Below are 15,976 nucleotides of genomic sequence, written 5' to 3'. Positions count from 1 at the left end.
CCCGTGCTTTAGACTGCGGACGGCATGGAGTATGGACCGGCCATTTCTTAATCTCACAGATTCGTTCCTACGAACCAGTAATCCTCCGATTCTTCTGTCTTCACATGCTTAAGAGTTACCACAGGCTCCCGAGAAGATTTGGTTTTTGGGTGTTCGCTATATGTGAAACCCAAATGCAGAAATGTATTCATGGAGTTCCCTGGTGGCCTAGCAGTTAAGGACCTGGCCTGGTCACCGCCACCTGGTTACTGGCCGGATTCGTTTCACTGCACCACAACGGGAACTCCCGGGGGGCAATTTCTTAATGAATGGTGGAGTGTAGACCCTGAAAGCGTGTGAGTGAGCTTTTTGTCCTCTTTCATGTAAGACCCATCCGTTTATCTTGCTGGCGGGCTGGCCTTTTACACGCGTGGCTTAGGCACACGTTCAGATGCCGACACACTCCATCCAACAAGATCAAAAAACCTCACCTGGGATCACCACCCACTTATGGGAAAGTCTGAGGCCCGGGCAGCCATCCCCTCCCAGTGGGAGACACTGGCCTCCCCAAATTCAAATTTCTGAGTGAAAACTGCTTCACAGGCAACAAACACTGCCAGCCGTTTCCCCTGAGATGAGAGGCTCGCTGGGTTCACTCTTGAAAAAACGTCTACAGATACCGAAATCTGAATAACCATGGTTCACCTGTTAATTTTTTTTTTTTCAAGTAAAAATGACAAAATGGGTGGGGGCAGCTAATGCAGTTAGCAACTCAAGCTGTTTTGTGTTTTTCTTTTTATGGCCCCACCTGTGGCAAATGGAAGTCCCCGGGCTAGGGGTCAAATTGGAGCTGCAGCTACACCACAGCCACAGCCACGTGGGATGTGAGCTGCGGCCACAACTTACAGCACAGCCTGCAGCAATGCCGGATCCTTAACTCTCAGACCGAAGCCAGGGATCGAACCCACATCTTCACGGACACTGTATTGGGTCCTTAACCCTCTGAGCCACAGCAGGAACTCCCTAGCAAATCACCCTCACCAACCTTGTGTCCTCCAGACTGCAGGACAGCTCAGTACGTGCTCTGTGTATCTTCCACGCTGCATCATACATGCATCAAAAAGACACACACCCAAGAGATTTATTAAAGATATCTACTGTCCGCCCTTCCCAGGAAAAGTAATAATGTCACTGGGTCATTCTGGACATCTTAAGTGGAGCCTGCATCTCCTTTTACTGCCAGTGTGAGGCGGTGACAATGGCTGCAGCCTGGGGTGACCACGGATGAGCTAAACCACTAGCCAATGGATCCCCCACGGCTTTTGTCCCGTCGATGCAAATGTCACTACGGCAAAGAAGGAAGATGGTTTCCCAGCATCATTACAGACGAGTTTCCGCCTTCGGGACTGCCTGAAAGGGTTCTGAACGCCCCCAAGGGGCTGTGGACCACTCTTTGAGAGCTGCTGCTAGGAGGATCTTTGTCACCATTATGTTAACGAGGTGGTCATGGTTTAAAAGAATGCTTTTTCAAAAAAAGTCATAATTTCAGTTTTAAAAGTAGAGGATCAGTTCCTATTCCAGCAACGTGTAGCAATATGCAGACGCATGCTTCATAGAACTGTCCCCTTCGTACAGGGGTCAGCAAACAACAGCCCGTGGGCCAGACTTGGCCCACGGGCGGTCTCTGCAAATCAGGTTGTGCTGGCACACAGCCATGTCCACTCATTTATGTGCTGTGCGTGACTGCAGTGACAGAGCTGAGTAGTTTTAACAGGGACTATCTGGTCCACAAAACTAAAAATATCACTATCTTGCCTTCTGCAGCAAAAGCTTGCCAACTCCTGCTGAAAACACAGAGGGTTGAAATGACAAAACTTTCAGCAACGTTTGGATCAATATAATACAAAAAGGAGAGTCTTCAGTGGTGCTGTTTGCTTCTGTTTTTTCTTTAAGGCGATGTACTTACACACACACAAAAAAATTACCGGAGTTCCCGTCACGGTGCAGCGGAAACGAATCCGACTAGGAACCATGAGGCTGCGGGTTGGATCCCTGGCCTCGCTCAGGGGGTTAAGGATTTGCCGTGAGCTCTGGTGTAGGTCGCAGATGCGGCTCGATGCCCCGTTGCTGTGGCTGTGGTGTAGGCTGGCAGCTGTCGCTCTGACTGGACCCCTAGCCTGGGAACTTCTGTATGCCGCGGGGGCAGCCCTAAAGAGAAGAGAAAATAGAGAGAAATCGGGCTGTGTAACTTCAGGCTGTCTCTTACCAGAAGGTCTGCTTGGCTGTCTGGATGACGTTGGCCGACATCTCCACGTCGATGTAGTCGTAGTGCAGGGCCCCGGGGTCGGTCGAGGACCCCGTCTCAGCCAACAGGATCCCAATCCACCTGCCCATGTCCTCAGAAGAAGAGGCCTGTTGAGGCGAAGGGGGAAGGCGCGTTTTACTGGAGTCACGTCAAGGGGGTTAAGGCTTCTCATCAACACGGCAGCAAGGAGCCCCCTTCACAGGACAGGCGGTGAGTCAGGAGGCAGGCGAGGAGAGCAGAGGCCGAGGAGGACGGAGCCGCCGGCGGCCGAGTCTCGGGAGGGACAGCCCGCTCACTCCACGCCTTGATGCCGACCCTGCATAATGACCGTTCCCAAGGCAACGCCAAAACCTGAGGTCCCCCAGTGGCTCCCGATTATCTGGGGGAAAGGTGCCCGGGTGGGAGACACGGAGTGAGCTCGATGGCCGAGATCTCAGCTGAAGGCGCTTGTTCAGAAAGCTTCCTGAACTTGGCAACAACATCTGGGCTGCAGCACGAGCCCCTCCGACTGCAGCTGCCTGGCTGGGGAAGCGCCTCGGGCCATGGCCTCTGCAGGCCTCCAGCTCTGCTGCCCGGGGGCCCCTGCTGTAGGCTCTTATATGGGCCTGGAATGGCGATTTTCTTTCTCTCCCTGATGAGAATGTATAGAAAAGCAACCTACGTTCGCCTCCGCATCAGTGGGGTTTGTGGCAGTGTAGCCGTGTTTGTAATTCTCGGGCTGCTTTGGTGCCGCTTTCTAAGATGTTTGCAAGGCCCCCCGATGTCCTCTGCCTGACTCTCACCTCGGAAACAGACTGTAAGACTCAGCTCATTAGAATGTTAATCCATCCTCGTTCAGTGATTTGGAAAATTATATGACACTCACGATGGTATTAAAAATGTCTAAATACTGTTCGTTAATCAAATATGTAAATAATAACTTAAAATTTGGGGAAATTGAGCTATCCAATGTCTATGTTAACTGAATGTCAAAATTTTTTTTAAACTTTGGGCAAAAACTACAAATTTTTTACATAAGGACAAATCTGTAAGTTGAGCTTAAAGACAAAGAAAATTGAGTTTCCTCATTATGACTTTGATGAGTTGAACAGTGGTCAGCAGAATACAGATAATCACTGACCTCATTCCCAGCACAGAAACCTCTCAGGAGGAAGAGCCTTGACAAGGGAGAAGTTGTTCTTTGATGGGTTTTGGTTTTTGTTTTTGTTGGCCGCACTCATGGCACATGGAGGTTCCCGGGCCAGGGGTCGAATTGGAGCTACAGCTGCCGGCCTATGCCCCAGCCACAGCGATGCGGGATCCGAGCCACGTCTGCGACCTACACCACAGCTCACGGCAACGCTGGACGCCTGACCCGCTGAGCGAGGCCAGGGATCGGACCAGCAGCCTCCTGGACACGACTCAGAATTGTTCCCGCTGAGCCATGATGGGAGCTCCGAGAAGTTCTTTGGACGCGGATAGAATTGGCCAGTGCATGAGATACAGATCATTCCTGGCCAGTGTCAAGCCGGGGCATCGGGCAGAGGGATGGACCCAGTTATGTGTCTCACAAGAGTGAGAACAGTATTAATGTTTGCTGAACGGAAATAGATCGATTTGAACACGTGGATAATTTTTTTTAATATATAATATTTTTTTTCCATTATAGCTGGTTTAAAGCGCTCTGTCAATTTTCTACTGCACAGCATGGTGACTAGTCACTTACAACAGAGCCTGATAATGTGAGAAAAGAGAATGTAGACATGTATGTGTTACTGACGTGTTTTAAAAGTCACAAATACTGTCTTCTGTCCTTGCCCCAAAATCTATGTCAAGAAAGTATTTAAGATCAAATCTATATCCATGTGTCTACAACTATCTTGTCCAAGCATTTTTTTTTTTTTTTAGTTTTTAAAAACTCCTTTTATTTTGGACTCTATGTGTTATTCTCCATTTGATTTTTATTTCATTTTAGTTTATTTGTGTATACATTTTTTATAATCATTGCTTCAGTGTTGTGCCAATTTCTGCTCTACAGCAAAGTGACCCAGTCATACAGGCCCATGCCTTCCTTTTCTGATGCCCTCCTCCCGCATGTTCTAGCCCAAGACACTGGGTACAGTTCCCCGGGCTGCAGAGCGGGATCATCGAAACAGTTTTAAAAGTATTGTAACATAGCACATAAGATGCGATTGAATTGTAACATAGTACATAAGATGCAATTGAATTGTAACATAGCACATAAGATGTGATTGAACCAATGACACTAGAGTTTAACTGTTTCCATCATCATTAATTTTAAGAAATTTCCTCCAGGCTTTAAAAAAATACCTGTGGGGTTGGACTGAAATTAGAAGTATTAGTTACGCTCGTGTGGCTTTTAGTCTATAAATGGGGGGGATGTGGGTGCATGCATATATACACACCTACAAATCTGTGTCATGGGCATGGCAAAGAAGCATACCTGAGTAGGTACATACAAACACACACATAGATACCATCTCCTATGGCTACGGCAAAGGTCTAGAAGCCATGCCACCCACAGAGCAATGCCAGTAACTCCGAGCACACCTCCCATCCGGATTGTGGTTTCTAAATACCAATACCCCCCAGGAAGGGTCCGCAAAGAGCTCTTTGGAGCTTGGCTGATTCCAAAAGGCCTGGGGGTTGGGGGAGGAACAAGATGAGGCTGGAACATCTTGTACCAAGAATGACGAGGACCTGGGTGTCCCAACAGCAGGGACAGAGCAACGACCACGTGGCTCCAAGGGCTTTCCACGGACGCACTCTGTTCATCTGACCCAGCCAAATCATGCCTATAAAGGATTACGGTCACTGATTTAAACAATAATCTACAAATCCCTGATGATATGCATACATAAACGAGTGAATAGTGAATTAAACGAGAAGAAGGGAAATCTTCTCTATGGTAATAATGGAATGAGCACCTGTCATTAAAATGCCTGTTTCAGGCAAGAGTCACTAACGGATGCTACAAACCAGTGGGTGGGAGCTCCCGTCGTGGCTCGGGGATAATGAACCTGACTAGTATCCATGAGGACGTAGGTTCAATCCCTGGCCCTGCTCAGTGGGTTAAGGACCTGGCGTTGCTGTGGCTGTGGTGTAGGGCAGCGGCTGCAGCTCTGATTCGACCCTTAGCCTGGGAACCTCCATATGCCGTGGGTGCAGCCCTAAAAGGACCAAAAAAAAAAAAAAGAAAAGAAAAGTTAAGGAAAAGTGATCTCAGAAACAGTTCAGAATACAACTTCACAGGCCGGGCTGGCTCACGGCATTTCCTTACTGAGTTGGGCAAATTCTCTGTGTGCATTGGAGCGCTGAGTGGGGCCACTTCTGTGGGTGCTTGAGCCGGACTCAACGACTGCTATGGGGGCAGCGAAACACGACAACTGTCTTCGGGGACCCGAGGCTGCCCTACTGGGCAGGGAGGGGGCCTTCTCACCAGCCCCTCCTGCCCTTGTCCTGCGTGGGGTCGGGGGGCTCCCGTCTCCACCTGGTGCCCAGGCCAGTGTCTCATTTTCACCCCCCACACCCAGCAGGTGCCGACTTTCTGTCCCCGACCTGTCCCTCAGACCTACTGTTACAGTTCTCCTGTGACGCCTGCGTTGTCTGGCGTCAGGAGCAGTTTCCTCTCTGACGCCGCGGGCTCTGCTCCGCCGCCATCCACCCTACAGGGCTCCGCCCGCGCACATGCTGACAAAGCACACGGATGCCAGCCCAACGCTGGGTTTTACAGGCAAATAAAGAAGCCCAGAGAGAAGCGCCGGCTTGGTTGTGATCAACGTCTGCAAAGGAACTGCGGCTGGGGCGCAGACGGCCTGACCCCAGCCAGGCCTGGCCTTCCACAAACTCAGCCACCTGACCTGTCACCTCTGACCCAAACCATCGGGCAAGGAGCCCTTGTGGGAGGAAGAGGTTCGTGATTAATCTCTCGCTTTTTCTTTTTTTTTTTCTTTTTTCTTTTTTTTTTGCCCCCATCAAAAAAAAAAGCAGCCTCTGCAACAAACCCCCTAACTCCTATCTCCTACCTTCTAGGTTGGCGAACTGGACCCTTTGATCCCGGCACAAGCCTCATGCCCTGTCCCCCTGGTGAGTGTCACCACTGTCATCTGGACTTTGACGACATCTGACGAATTTAGAACACACATCAGCCATCCCCACCAAACCCCAAGCATCCTCCTTTCTGTGGACGATGCAGCCTAAACACACTTCTGTGTACTCTGCGGATTCTACACCCTGACGCCTGCGTACACAAGGAGATGCACGGGTGTGTGTGTGTGTCTCTGTGTCTTACTCATGATAATGCCAAGGGGGGAAAGGACAAAGAAGAAAGATCTGAATTAATACGGGACAGAAAAGAATCACAGATGATCAATAAACACGTTAAATTTCAAAGGGAAAGGTTTACGCGGGTGGCTAAGCCGTCAGTTTCATCACCTTTTTCAGCTTTGGTGAATGAGAAGGTGTAAAGAGGCTGCCACTCAGATAAAATGCACGCGCAGCCAAGGGTTCTTGGAAAGAAAGGTGTCCCTTCAGGTGGAACATGGTCCAGGGGCAGCCCAAAGTCGGAAAGCACCTGCTCCACCTGGGAAGGAGCCCAGAACATTCTGAAGGACAGCGTGAAGGAGACGCCACCGTTTCCGAGGCAGACCAGCGTTAGGGGAAAGGTTTTAGGGGACACTTTAAAACGGGGGGGGATGGGGATGGGGGCACCCCGGCGGAGAGCCCCGCGTGCGCACCCCGCAGCGCCTACCTCCAGCACAGCCACCTCCTGTCCGTTGCGGAGCAGCCGGAAGGTCAGGGGGTGTTTGGAGTCCAGCCCCGGGATGACCTCGCAGCCGCGCAGCGGGATGGAGACGACGTGGGTCTTCAGGTCGGCCCTGTCCTTGTGCAGGATGAGCTTGTTGTCCTTGACGCGGCACCAGCGCTCCCGCCAGCGGCTGTTGGACAGCACGTTCAGGTAGCCTGGGGGGAGAGCGGCCGTCAGCCTCCCGCGGGGATGACGAGCTGGGGGCCCGCCTGGGGGTGGAGGGCTGAGCCTTCGGGGGCGGGCAGGAGAGCGGGGAGGAGGACACGCAGCCGCCCCCAACAGCCGAAGGGGTGCCCCGCCCGCCCCCCGCCGAAAGGGCTCGGACCTTTCTGAGCAGCTGCAAGCGACACCTGCCTGCAGCACCAGCTGCAGGGAGGCCGCCGCCGAGTGAGCACTGAGATGATCTGAAAGCGAAGCCTTTCCAAGAAACGGCCCTGGGGGAGGATATGCCCCCCCCCTCCCCGCAGCATCAGCAAAGGATGCAAGTCCTGGGGCCCGGCCGCCCCCATGCCCTCTGCCGAGGCTCTGCCCAACCGCTGAGGTCAGCCGGGCCTCAGGCTGCATGACAGCCTCCGTGCAGGATGGAATGGGATGGATTTACAAGGACAGGCCTCGTTTTTAAGAAAGGAAACTGCAAATACAGGAAAATGACCATTTTCATTTGTCACAAACATACAGTGCATTTTTCTAGAAATAACAACGCTCAAAACGTAGATTTTACGGGGTGGCTATGCTTCTCAGCCCCCCACCACGCTAGTGAGTTACTGTCGCCTTCAGCACTGAGGCCGTGAGCGGGACAGCATGTACGACGCAGGTCGGGGAGGAAGAAGAACAAGAGGGACTCCTTAAGCCGTTCAGCTGCTCCTGCAATTGGGTACACATGTGTACACACATGCACACACACACACACATGCACACACACACACACATGCGCACATGTGCACACACACACATGTACCACTGCGCACACATGCAGATCAAAACACAAATAAAGAAATCTTTTTTGATCCTGGTTTTTTTCAAGGTCTTTCTCAAAGGGATTGGAAAGACGCTTTGGGCCTCTTCTGTGTTCTCCGCTTACACTCCTCATTAGCAATGGGAAAATGCTATAAAGGCAGAAACCAAACCCAAACAAACCCCCAAACAAATACGTACATTACAGGGCCCAGAAGAACACTTTCTACCTCACACATAAATATTACTCTACTTCACTGCTCAATGAATCGACTAGGAAGACGCTCAGGCTACTGGAAGGTTCGCTGGGCTAACTGCGACGTCAGTTCTGTCCTTGAGGGAACCTGGACCCAAAGCTCCAGCCTGGGACACCAGGTGCCGTCCTTGGAAAATAACGGGAAAGGGGAGACGCCAGCGCATCGGCTCCAGTGCCCAGGCCACAAGCCGCTTGTACTTTACACCCTTTGGAGGGGCCACAGGGAGGGGAGTCAGGCCGGAGAAGCAGCAGTCACAGCGGGGAGGAGAAGGCTGGCGGCCTGATTCGTGAGTCTTGTTCACGGTCACCCAACAAAGACCGACCCGCAGTTCATCGGAGCGTGGAAGGTGGCCGAGAAGAGGCTGCTATTTTCCTTCTGTGAAATACTATTTGTAAATGGTGCAGGTCCGACACACTAATTCTTTTTTAAGCTCTCCTTAAAAGCGTATAGTCAAATATAACATCTGAATATCGGAGCGACGGCTCCACAACTACTTAGTACCTCTGACCTTGGTACCGCCGCTAAGTCATCGGCCGGGCTGAAGGCCCGCGTCCTTGGACGTGTGTGAAATAGCTGCCGACTGGACCCATCATAAGCACGTTCCCAGCGAGAAGGGACACACGTGGCCTACAGACCAGGATGGCGGGCTCTGATGACGGAGAGATAAGCAGAGGCAACGGGACCGCGCTCGGCTACCTCCATCTGCCAGGACACACAAGGCGACACAGGGGCCCACAGTTTTCAGCAGGAAGCACGGGGCACAGGGTGGGGGAGGGTGGGGGCGTGGGGCCTATGTGGGCCCTGGGGTGGGTCCCCTCCTGTGCCTGAGAGGTGGGGGTCTCCCCAGGCCTGGAGAAGCGGGGAGCATGGCAAACTAAGAGGCGAACGTTGGGGACCTGGTCGCAGAAAACTTTGGAAGTTGTTGCAGGGACCTGGCCTTGGCACAGGAGACAGCGGGGGCGGGGTGAGGTCTGCCGGGGGAGGCAGGTGCAGAAATGTTTAGGGAGGATCCAGGCCTTTGCAGCAACGTGACGAGACTCCCCCAAGCTCCCGCGTGGCTTTGGGAGATTCGAATTCACCCCTGGCAGCACTTCTGGCAGCAGGGGTGGGGGCAGCAGCTTCTGGGTGCAGCTCTGCTGACGGAACGAATGACCCAGGTCCCGGAGGGGTGAAGGTACCGCCTCCCCTCCGAGCCGCCAAGTGCTCTGAGCATCTGACACCTGAGTCACAGGCGGAGTCACACTTTGCTCCGAGCAGGACTTCATAGGAAGTTACCATCTTTTAACATCTGCCTCATATTTACGTGGTTACGAGAATCATGGTGGCTAAACGGCGAACTCCAGGGAAACGTGCCACATTCGGGCAGCTGGCCCCCCTGCCAGCCCCACCGCCCTCTGCTCTTCTCCCAGGAGGGAGCCTCCCCTCCTACTTCTGGAAGGACTCTGGAATCAGAGGGCAGGTCCCGTGTCCCCAACTATCCTCCCACCCACTGGACACCTCGAGGCTGGGCTGGAACTCGCTGACACGGGACCCCCAGCAGCCTGGAGATGATCGGCCACCACTAGGTGGTGCCAGAGAGCAGCGAGGCGCGTCCAGGGCCCGCCTGGTCATTTCAATGCCCTGCATTATAAGGCAATTCCAATATAATTTGATTTTTCTTGGCAGGGGAGTTCCACTTATCATGTTATGGTGAGGCATTACATGTTACGGTATCTTGACAATTTGGAAATTTCGCTTTGCTGTTCTGAGATTATCTTTGCTCTGAATTCTGCAGAAGGAACTCTAGGGCTTCTTGCAAAAGCATGGTGGCAGGTGTGCACAAGGTTTCAGGAAAACGGCCTGAGGCTGAGCAAACATGCACGACTACAGGAGGGGACAGATGTAACAGCCCCACGCTCAGCCACTGGCGCTCTCGAGTGCAAGCAGCCGCAGAACAGGCAGGGCCTCCTGGCAGACGGGGCTGAGAGTCACTGCTCGCTTCTCTGGGACGGGAAGGGCGGTGTCTGCCTGAGCTGCGTCTCCTGTGCTTCGGTCATGTTTCTGGCAGGACCGTCACATGACTGCATGTCTGACTTTAGCGAGTCTTGGTTTGCAACCAGCTGGGACGAAAGGAGCAGCTGAGCAGCAGCCAGGGCCTCGGGGGCGGAGGAGGGGCTCGTTGGTTCAGATGCCACCAACAGCTGAGCCCGGCCCTGCTGCCGACACCCATAGCCTCCCCTCCCAGTGGGACATGTGTCCTCTGGTGGGCAGATGCATCCAGTGACTCAAGACCCCCTGACGTGGTGACTGACACCAAGAATGCTTCTGCCCCGAGGAAGTGTCCCCTGATCTTGGTGGGTAGACTGGGCTAGAAGGCGAGAGGCACCTGCGCCTCCTGTGTAACGTCCTGCATATCCGCCAAAAATCCTGCTGCTGAAAGCTTCACAGAGTCCCAGCCATCACAGCCAGAGGGGGCCCTGGAAATACAGCAAGTCCTGCCCCCTGGGAGGACCCCATCGTCACCCTTGGGGACCTGGCCCTTCACTCAGCTCTGGATGCCCCTCACCTGCACCTCCTCTCGTCTGCCCCTGCCCTCACGTTGCCTTGACCGTGTCTGGTACGCTTAGGTTTACCAGGTGAACAAATGAGTAACGTCAGGGACCATTTATGAGCATAGATTAGGAGACAGGCAGTGAGCTTAGCGTTTCTTGATTTCAGTCTCAATTCTAAGGAAAACAAAGTCACTTAAGCCCATTTCACAGGTGGGGAACCTGAAGCTCAGAGAAGTTTGTCATTTGCTTAATTAAGATAATTCATTCCATCAACAAGTGTTTACTGAGCTGCTATTATCTGCCAGGCTCTGTGCTTGGTACTGAGGGGGTCAGACCTGCATCTTAATCCAAACCAGAGGGAAAGGCCGGCAATTTAGTTGAGACAAGATTGCCGGAGGCCCTGAGCTGACTTAGCCCAGGATGACGATTAGTCTAAGGTTTCAAAACTCCCACTGGGGAGCTCCCCAGTGACCTAGTGGGTTAAGGACCTGGTGTCACTGCAGAGGCTTGGGTCACTGCTGTGGCAGGGATTCGATCCCTGGCCTGGGAACTTCTGCATGCTGCCAGTGCAGCCAAAAAAAAGGAAGACGAAAAGCCCCCCACTGGGTAGCCTGCAGGGACAAAGGGGAAGGAAGTGGACCATAGAGCCGCTTATGTCCTCGTCCAAACGACAGACAGAAATGGGGTGCAGAGGAGGGAGAACTGTGAAATCCACCCCCGCACGGGTTCAACAGCCCAAGTTATAAAGTGACAGTCATTCTGGACCTGTCCGCTCTGGAGATGGGCAAATAAAAGACCGGTCTCTGCTCCCGGGCCTGTGGGCACGCCTGACCGTCTTGTCCAAGAGGCTGTTTGCAGCGCGGCCCTGGCTGGTGCATGAGGCTGGGCGGGACAGGGGGAGCCGGCCTGGTCAGCTGGGCTGTGGGCCCCCTCCCATGGGAAGCTGTCCTTCCCGCCAGCATTTCCGCTGTACGCAGAGGCCCGGCTGGCCAGGAGAGCTGGGGCTGCGCCAGCCCACGGGGCACATGCTCCGGGCAGCTCGAGGGCAGTGGGTGCAGGGCCTCTGCTCAGCAGTGCTGGCATCTTGGGTCTCATCGAGCTACTCTTCCTGCCTGACACTTTGCGGCTGTCCCCAGACAGCGGAAAATCGCCACCCCAGCTGGCCTTGACTCCTCTACAGACGCCTCCCCTGGTCCCTCGCCCGGCAGAGAGCTAGGTGACAGGTTTAAGGTGTTGTGGGCAGAGATCGGTCTCTGACTAGACCGATGTCCACTCGGAGTCCAGTGGGAACCCATGCACGACAATCACAGGCTGAGCCACGCCGGGACTGCTCTGAGCAACCCCTGGGCCTCCAGCCAGGAGCCCAGGTGGCTGTTCACGAGGGGCTGGGGAGGAGGGCAGCTCTGGGGACCGTGACACCATGGGGACGGCCGGTGCTGCAGGACAGCAACGGGGTTGGCCGGCATGCCTGGCCCTGTCCCCAGCTGACCACGTGACTCAGGGCGAGGCCACATGCTCCCTGGCCTCAGCGTCCCCACCGTAAGTAAGACCAGAGGTCTGGACCACAGTCATTAGGCTGCCTTCCACACGAATGCTGGTTTTTCATGAAAGAACCTCTATTTCCTCCACCGACCTAGAGCAGTTATAAGAACAAAAACCCAAGGCTAAAGCAGTGGTTCCCTTTGTGTTGGCTAATCCCCTCTTTCCGCTTTTTTTTTTTTTTTCCTTTCTTTTTAGGCCCGCACCCGTGGCATATGGAGGTTCCCAGGCTAGGGGTCGAATCGGAGCTGTAGCCTCTGGCCTACGCCACAGCCACAGCAACGCCAGATTCGAGCTGCATCGGCGACTTACACCACAGTTCACGGCAATGTCCGATCCTTAATCCACTGAGTGAGGCCAGGGATCGAACCTGCGTCCTCACAGATGCTAGTCGGGCTCATTACCACTGAGCCACGACGGGAACTCCTCCCCCTTCCGTCTGTAGCCCTGACTCCCTCCTCCAGGACAGGCAGAGGGAGCAGCGCCCTGGCATCAGCAGGCCCCTGCCCGCCTCGAGAGCGCCGGCCCGTGGGCTTGGTGTTGGCAGGGCGGCTGTCTTCACCTTCTCTTTAGGGCTGGGCCACTGGGCTGTAGAAAGCGCGTCAGTCAGCCCACCCCTGGGACCCAACTGCCGCGTGACGGGGTCAAGTTCAGGGCCTCTCAACACTGGGCTCTGGGACCCCGGGCTCCTCGGGGTCACCACTCCCCTCCCCACGCCACCTGCAGGCAGCTGGCTCCTGGGGTCTCGGCCGCCTGCCCGGCCCCCTCCTGCTCCACAAGCACCCCATACTGCCGCCCAGGGGTCACTGTCACCAAAACTCCATTGCGAGGTCCTAGAATCACACCTGGAAAGTCAGACGGGAGCCGAGATCCACCTGCCTTCCCTTCAGGAGGCACCGCCCACGCCCAGCTGGGACCCACACGGCCCGGCCCCTCACCTGAGCCTCCAGCCTCTGGCCTGGGCGGGGTGTCTGCTGAATGACTGTGTGTGTGGGGGGGGGGCGGTGGCCCAACTCTGGTCCTTCTGGGCAGCATCTGATGACACATCTTTTGGCCTCTCCCCAAATAACCCAGCACCTCGGACAGGACAGATGCTCACTGAGCGAGGAAGGGGGGGGGGCAGTAAACAGAGTGACCTCGAGTCGAGACACTGTGGCCCTTGCACTAAGGCAGAGCCGCGTGCGAGCGGTGCCACACAGGGAAGTGCAGCCTGTTCGTGTTTTTTTTAAGGGTAAATATCCATCTTTCGGCCTCTAATGTTTTTCTCCTTAAAGGAGCGCATGGGTCTCGCAGACCTGGTGCCTCAGGAAACACTGTGTAGGCAGCATCTCGTTTATCCAGGGATGCTGCCCCTGACGTCTGGTGTCTACGGGACGCCCTACAGGCTCCCCATTGTCCCTTTGTCCTCCTCCTGTTGGTGATCAGCCCTTGCAGGTCTGTCTCCATCCCAGGACTTGGAGTTCCGGGCACTTGGCCACTAGACCATCGGGGTCCAGGTGCCTCCCGGTGCTGACCAGCCTGCCAGGCAGCAGCTGCTGGAGCCCAGGGTGAGGAAGACAGAGGCAGGTGGGGCTGCCAGACTGGACGTGAAGCTGGGTCTGAGCCACAGGTGTCCCCAGAAAGTGGAGCTGTGCTCCCTCGGGCGGGGAAGGCTGGCCCGGGGGTCCGTAAAGGCCCTGCCACACCCACAGCCCCTCCTTCTCAGCCAACCTCTCCTGCATTCGTACCAGCTTAAAACCACTCAGGCGGAAAGTGGAAGAACCTCCTGGGATCAACGAGAGAGTTCGTTTTTCATCTCACCCGCCCTGTAACGTCCCCAAGTCAAAATCGAGTCCATCCCCAGAGTTTAAGGGAAGGCAAACCCAGTTCCAAAGAGGCTCACCCCTGAGACTGGGACAGGGACACAGAGGTCCCCCAGGAGAGTTGTGGCGTGTGGGGTGGGGCGGGGCGCGGCGGGCAGCCCGTCTTACCGCAGGTGGGCACGTCCTCCTCGGCCGAGGACGTCTGCTCGTCGGTCGACGGCTTTTTCTTCCCCAGACCGATGATCTTGGTGATTTTCTTCCCTGTGACTTTGGTCACGGTCCCTTTGGCCTCGGATTTGGAACTTTTCTTCCTCTTAACTGTCAGGAATGAGGACAACCAAGAAGCAGGTTTCAGTGGCGGATTTTCCTTGAAGAAACAGCCACATCAAGTGTGAGCCACGCCCCGTTCTTCCCTGGGTTTCACTTATCGCGCACCTGCTCTGTGCCAGCTGCCGGGCCAGATCCCACAGAACGCAGCATTTTTCAAGCTGTAAATGCCACAAACACAGACAATTCCCCCTTATCCTACGGGCATGGGAGTCTAGGAGTTTTTGTATGCAGGCTGCTGGGAGGACTGGGGACATGGGGCTAAAGTCACTGGGCTGTTTATGTGCCAGGTCGGCCAATAGGCCCGTTACCCCGTGCGGAAGTCGTGAACGCGTGAGCGTTACTTGGGGACAAGTGTCGCTTCCGCACACATTAGCACGAGGGCCTCGAGTCTCTTCTCGTGCCAGCTGCACCATCGGTGGGAACGTGCCAAGGCACCCAAATCGCACTGCACTCGCTCAGCACAGGCCAGGGCGCGACACCTTCAAAGAGGAAGCTGGAGTTTTCAGAGTCACTCCCCGTGGCTCTGGTCACAGAGTCTGGACTGTTCAGCTAAGAGGCTCTCGTTCAGGAAAAGCTGCAGGAGGTCGGGCCTCCTCTGCGCGGGCGGCAGAGAAATCCGAGCTGGGCCATGGCTGGGAGCAAGGGCGCACCCCTGACGTTTCTCAGCTGCAAATGGCTCAAGAGTGAGCGGCCAGAACCAAGCTACGGTAAGAAGGTCAGAAGGTACTGAAGCGATTAGCTTCCTTCAGCGACTGTTTATTAAGAGTCTACCGTATGCAAAGCGCCACGCCAGGCAGAAAGCGTTGGAACCGAGGCCACCTTGACAAAGCCCAGAAAGCCGCTCTTGTTAAAGGGAAAAGGGAGAGTATCAGACACAGACGTCTTCACGTACGTGTCCACGTGGACACGGACAGCTGGACAGGTTTCACTCTGCAGAAGCTGCTTTTATGCACGGGCCCTGGGAGAGGACACAGCCCACAAGAAGAGAGACCCCGGGCAGTGCCTGCTGAGCCCGGGTGTCTGGGCAGGAACCTGAGATTGCATGTTATTCTATTTCAGGGCAAAAGTTAAAGATAGCTTTCCTGCCTTTCACGCCCCAAAATGTGCCCCGTGAAGACAAAGATAATACCTTCCACACGGCAGCTTCCCGTGGGAAGAACTAAAATTACCCTCGGCCACGACCGAGGTGGAAAATCACATGAGCGAAGGCAGAGATCGGGACCCTGGAATTGTCACAAAAGCCCAGGTGACATGGGTTCATCGAGAGTCTCAATTCATCAAGAGTCGGCCTGGCCGGCTCTTTGGTTTAAGGCGACTTCATTTCTGAGCCACAAGGCGCCCGCTCCACCCCGGGGCTGGGGGCGGAGAAGCTGGGTGGGGAAACAGAGGCTGCTATTTTGCACCAGCAAAGCTGCCCCGTCCCCTCAAACCCCGCCTCCTCTCTGCCCACACAAGGCCGAGCCAACTGGAGG

General features: G+C 54.7%; 1 protein-coding gene across 1 annotated transcript in view; it reads right to left on the bottom strand.

Annotated features, from left to right (window-relative positions):
* The window catches only part of AFAP1 (actin filament associated protein 1), a gene marked incomplete at its 5' end in the record, with an annotated part of 128,289 nt that overhangs the window by 20,363 nt on the left and 91,950 nt on the right, over positions 1 to 15,976 (bottom strand). The window contains 3 exon segments of the mRNA NM_001253821.1: positions 2,246 to 2,391; positions 7,035 to 7,246; positions 14,343 to 14,492. Coding sequence (NP_001240750.1) covers positions 2,246 to 2,391; positions 7,035 to 7,246; positions 14,343 to 14,492 — 508 coding nt within the window.

Source organism: Sus scrofa, chromosome 8, assembly GCF_000003025.6.
Source record: "Sus scrofa isolate TJ Tabasco breed Duroc chromosome 8, Sscrofa11.1, whole genome shotgun sequence".
NCBI lineage: Eukaryota > Metazoa > Chordata > Mammalia > Artiodactyla > Suidae > Sus > Sus scrofa.
This window is presented reverse-complemented; position numbering and strand designations above follow the sequence as displayed.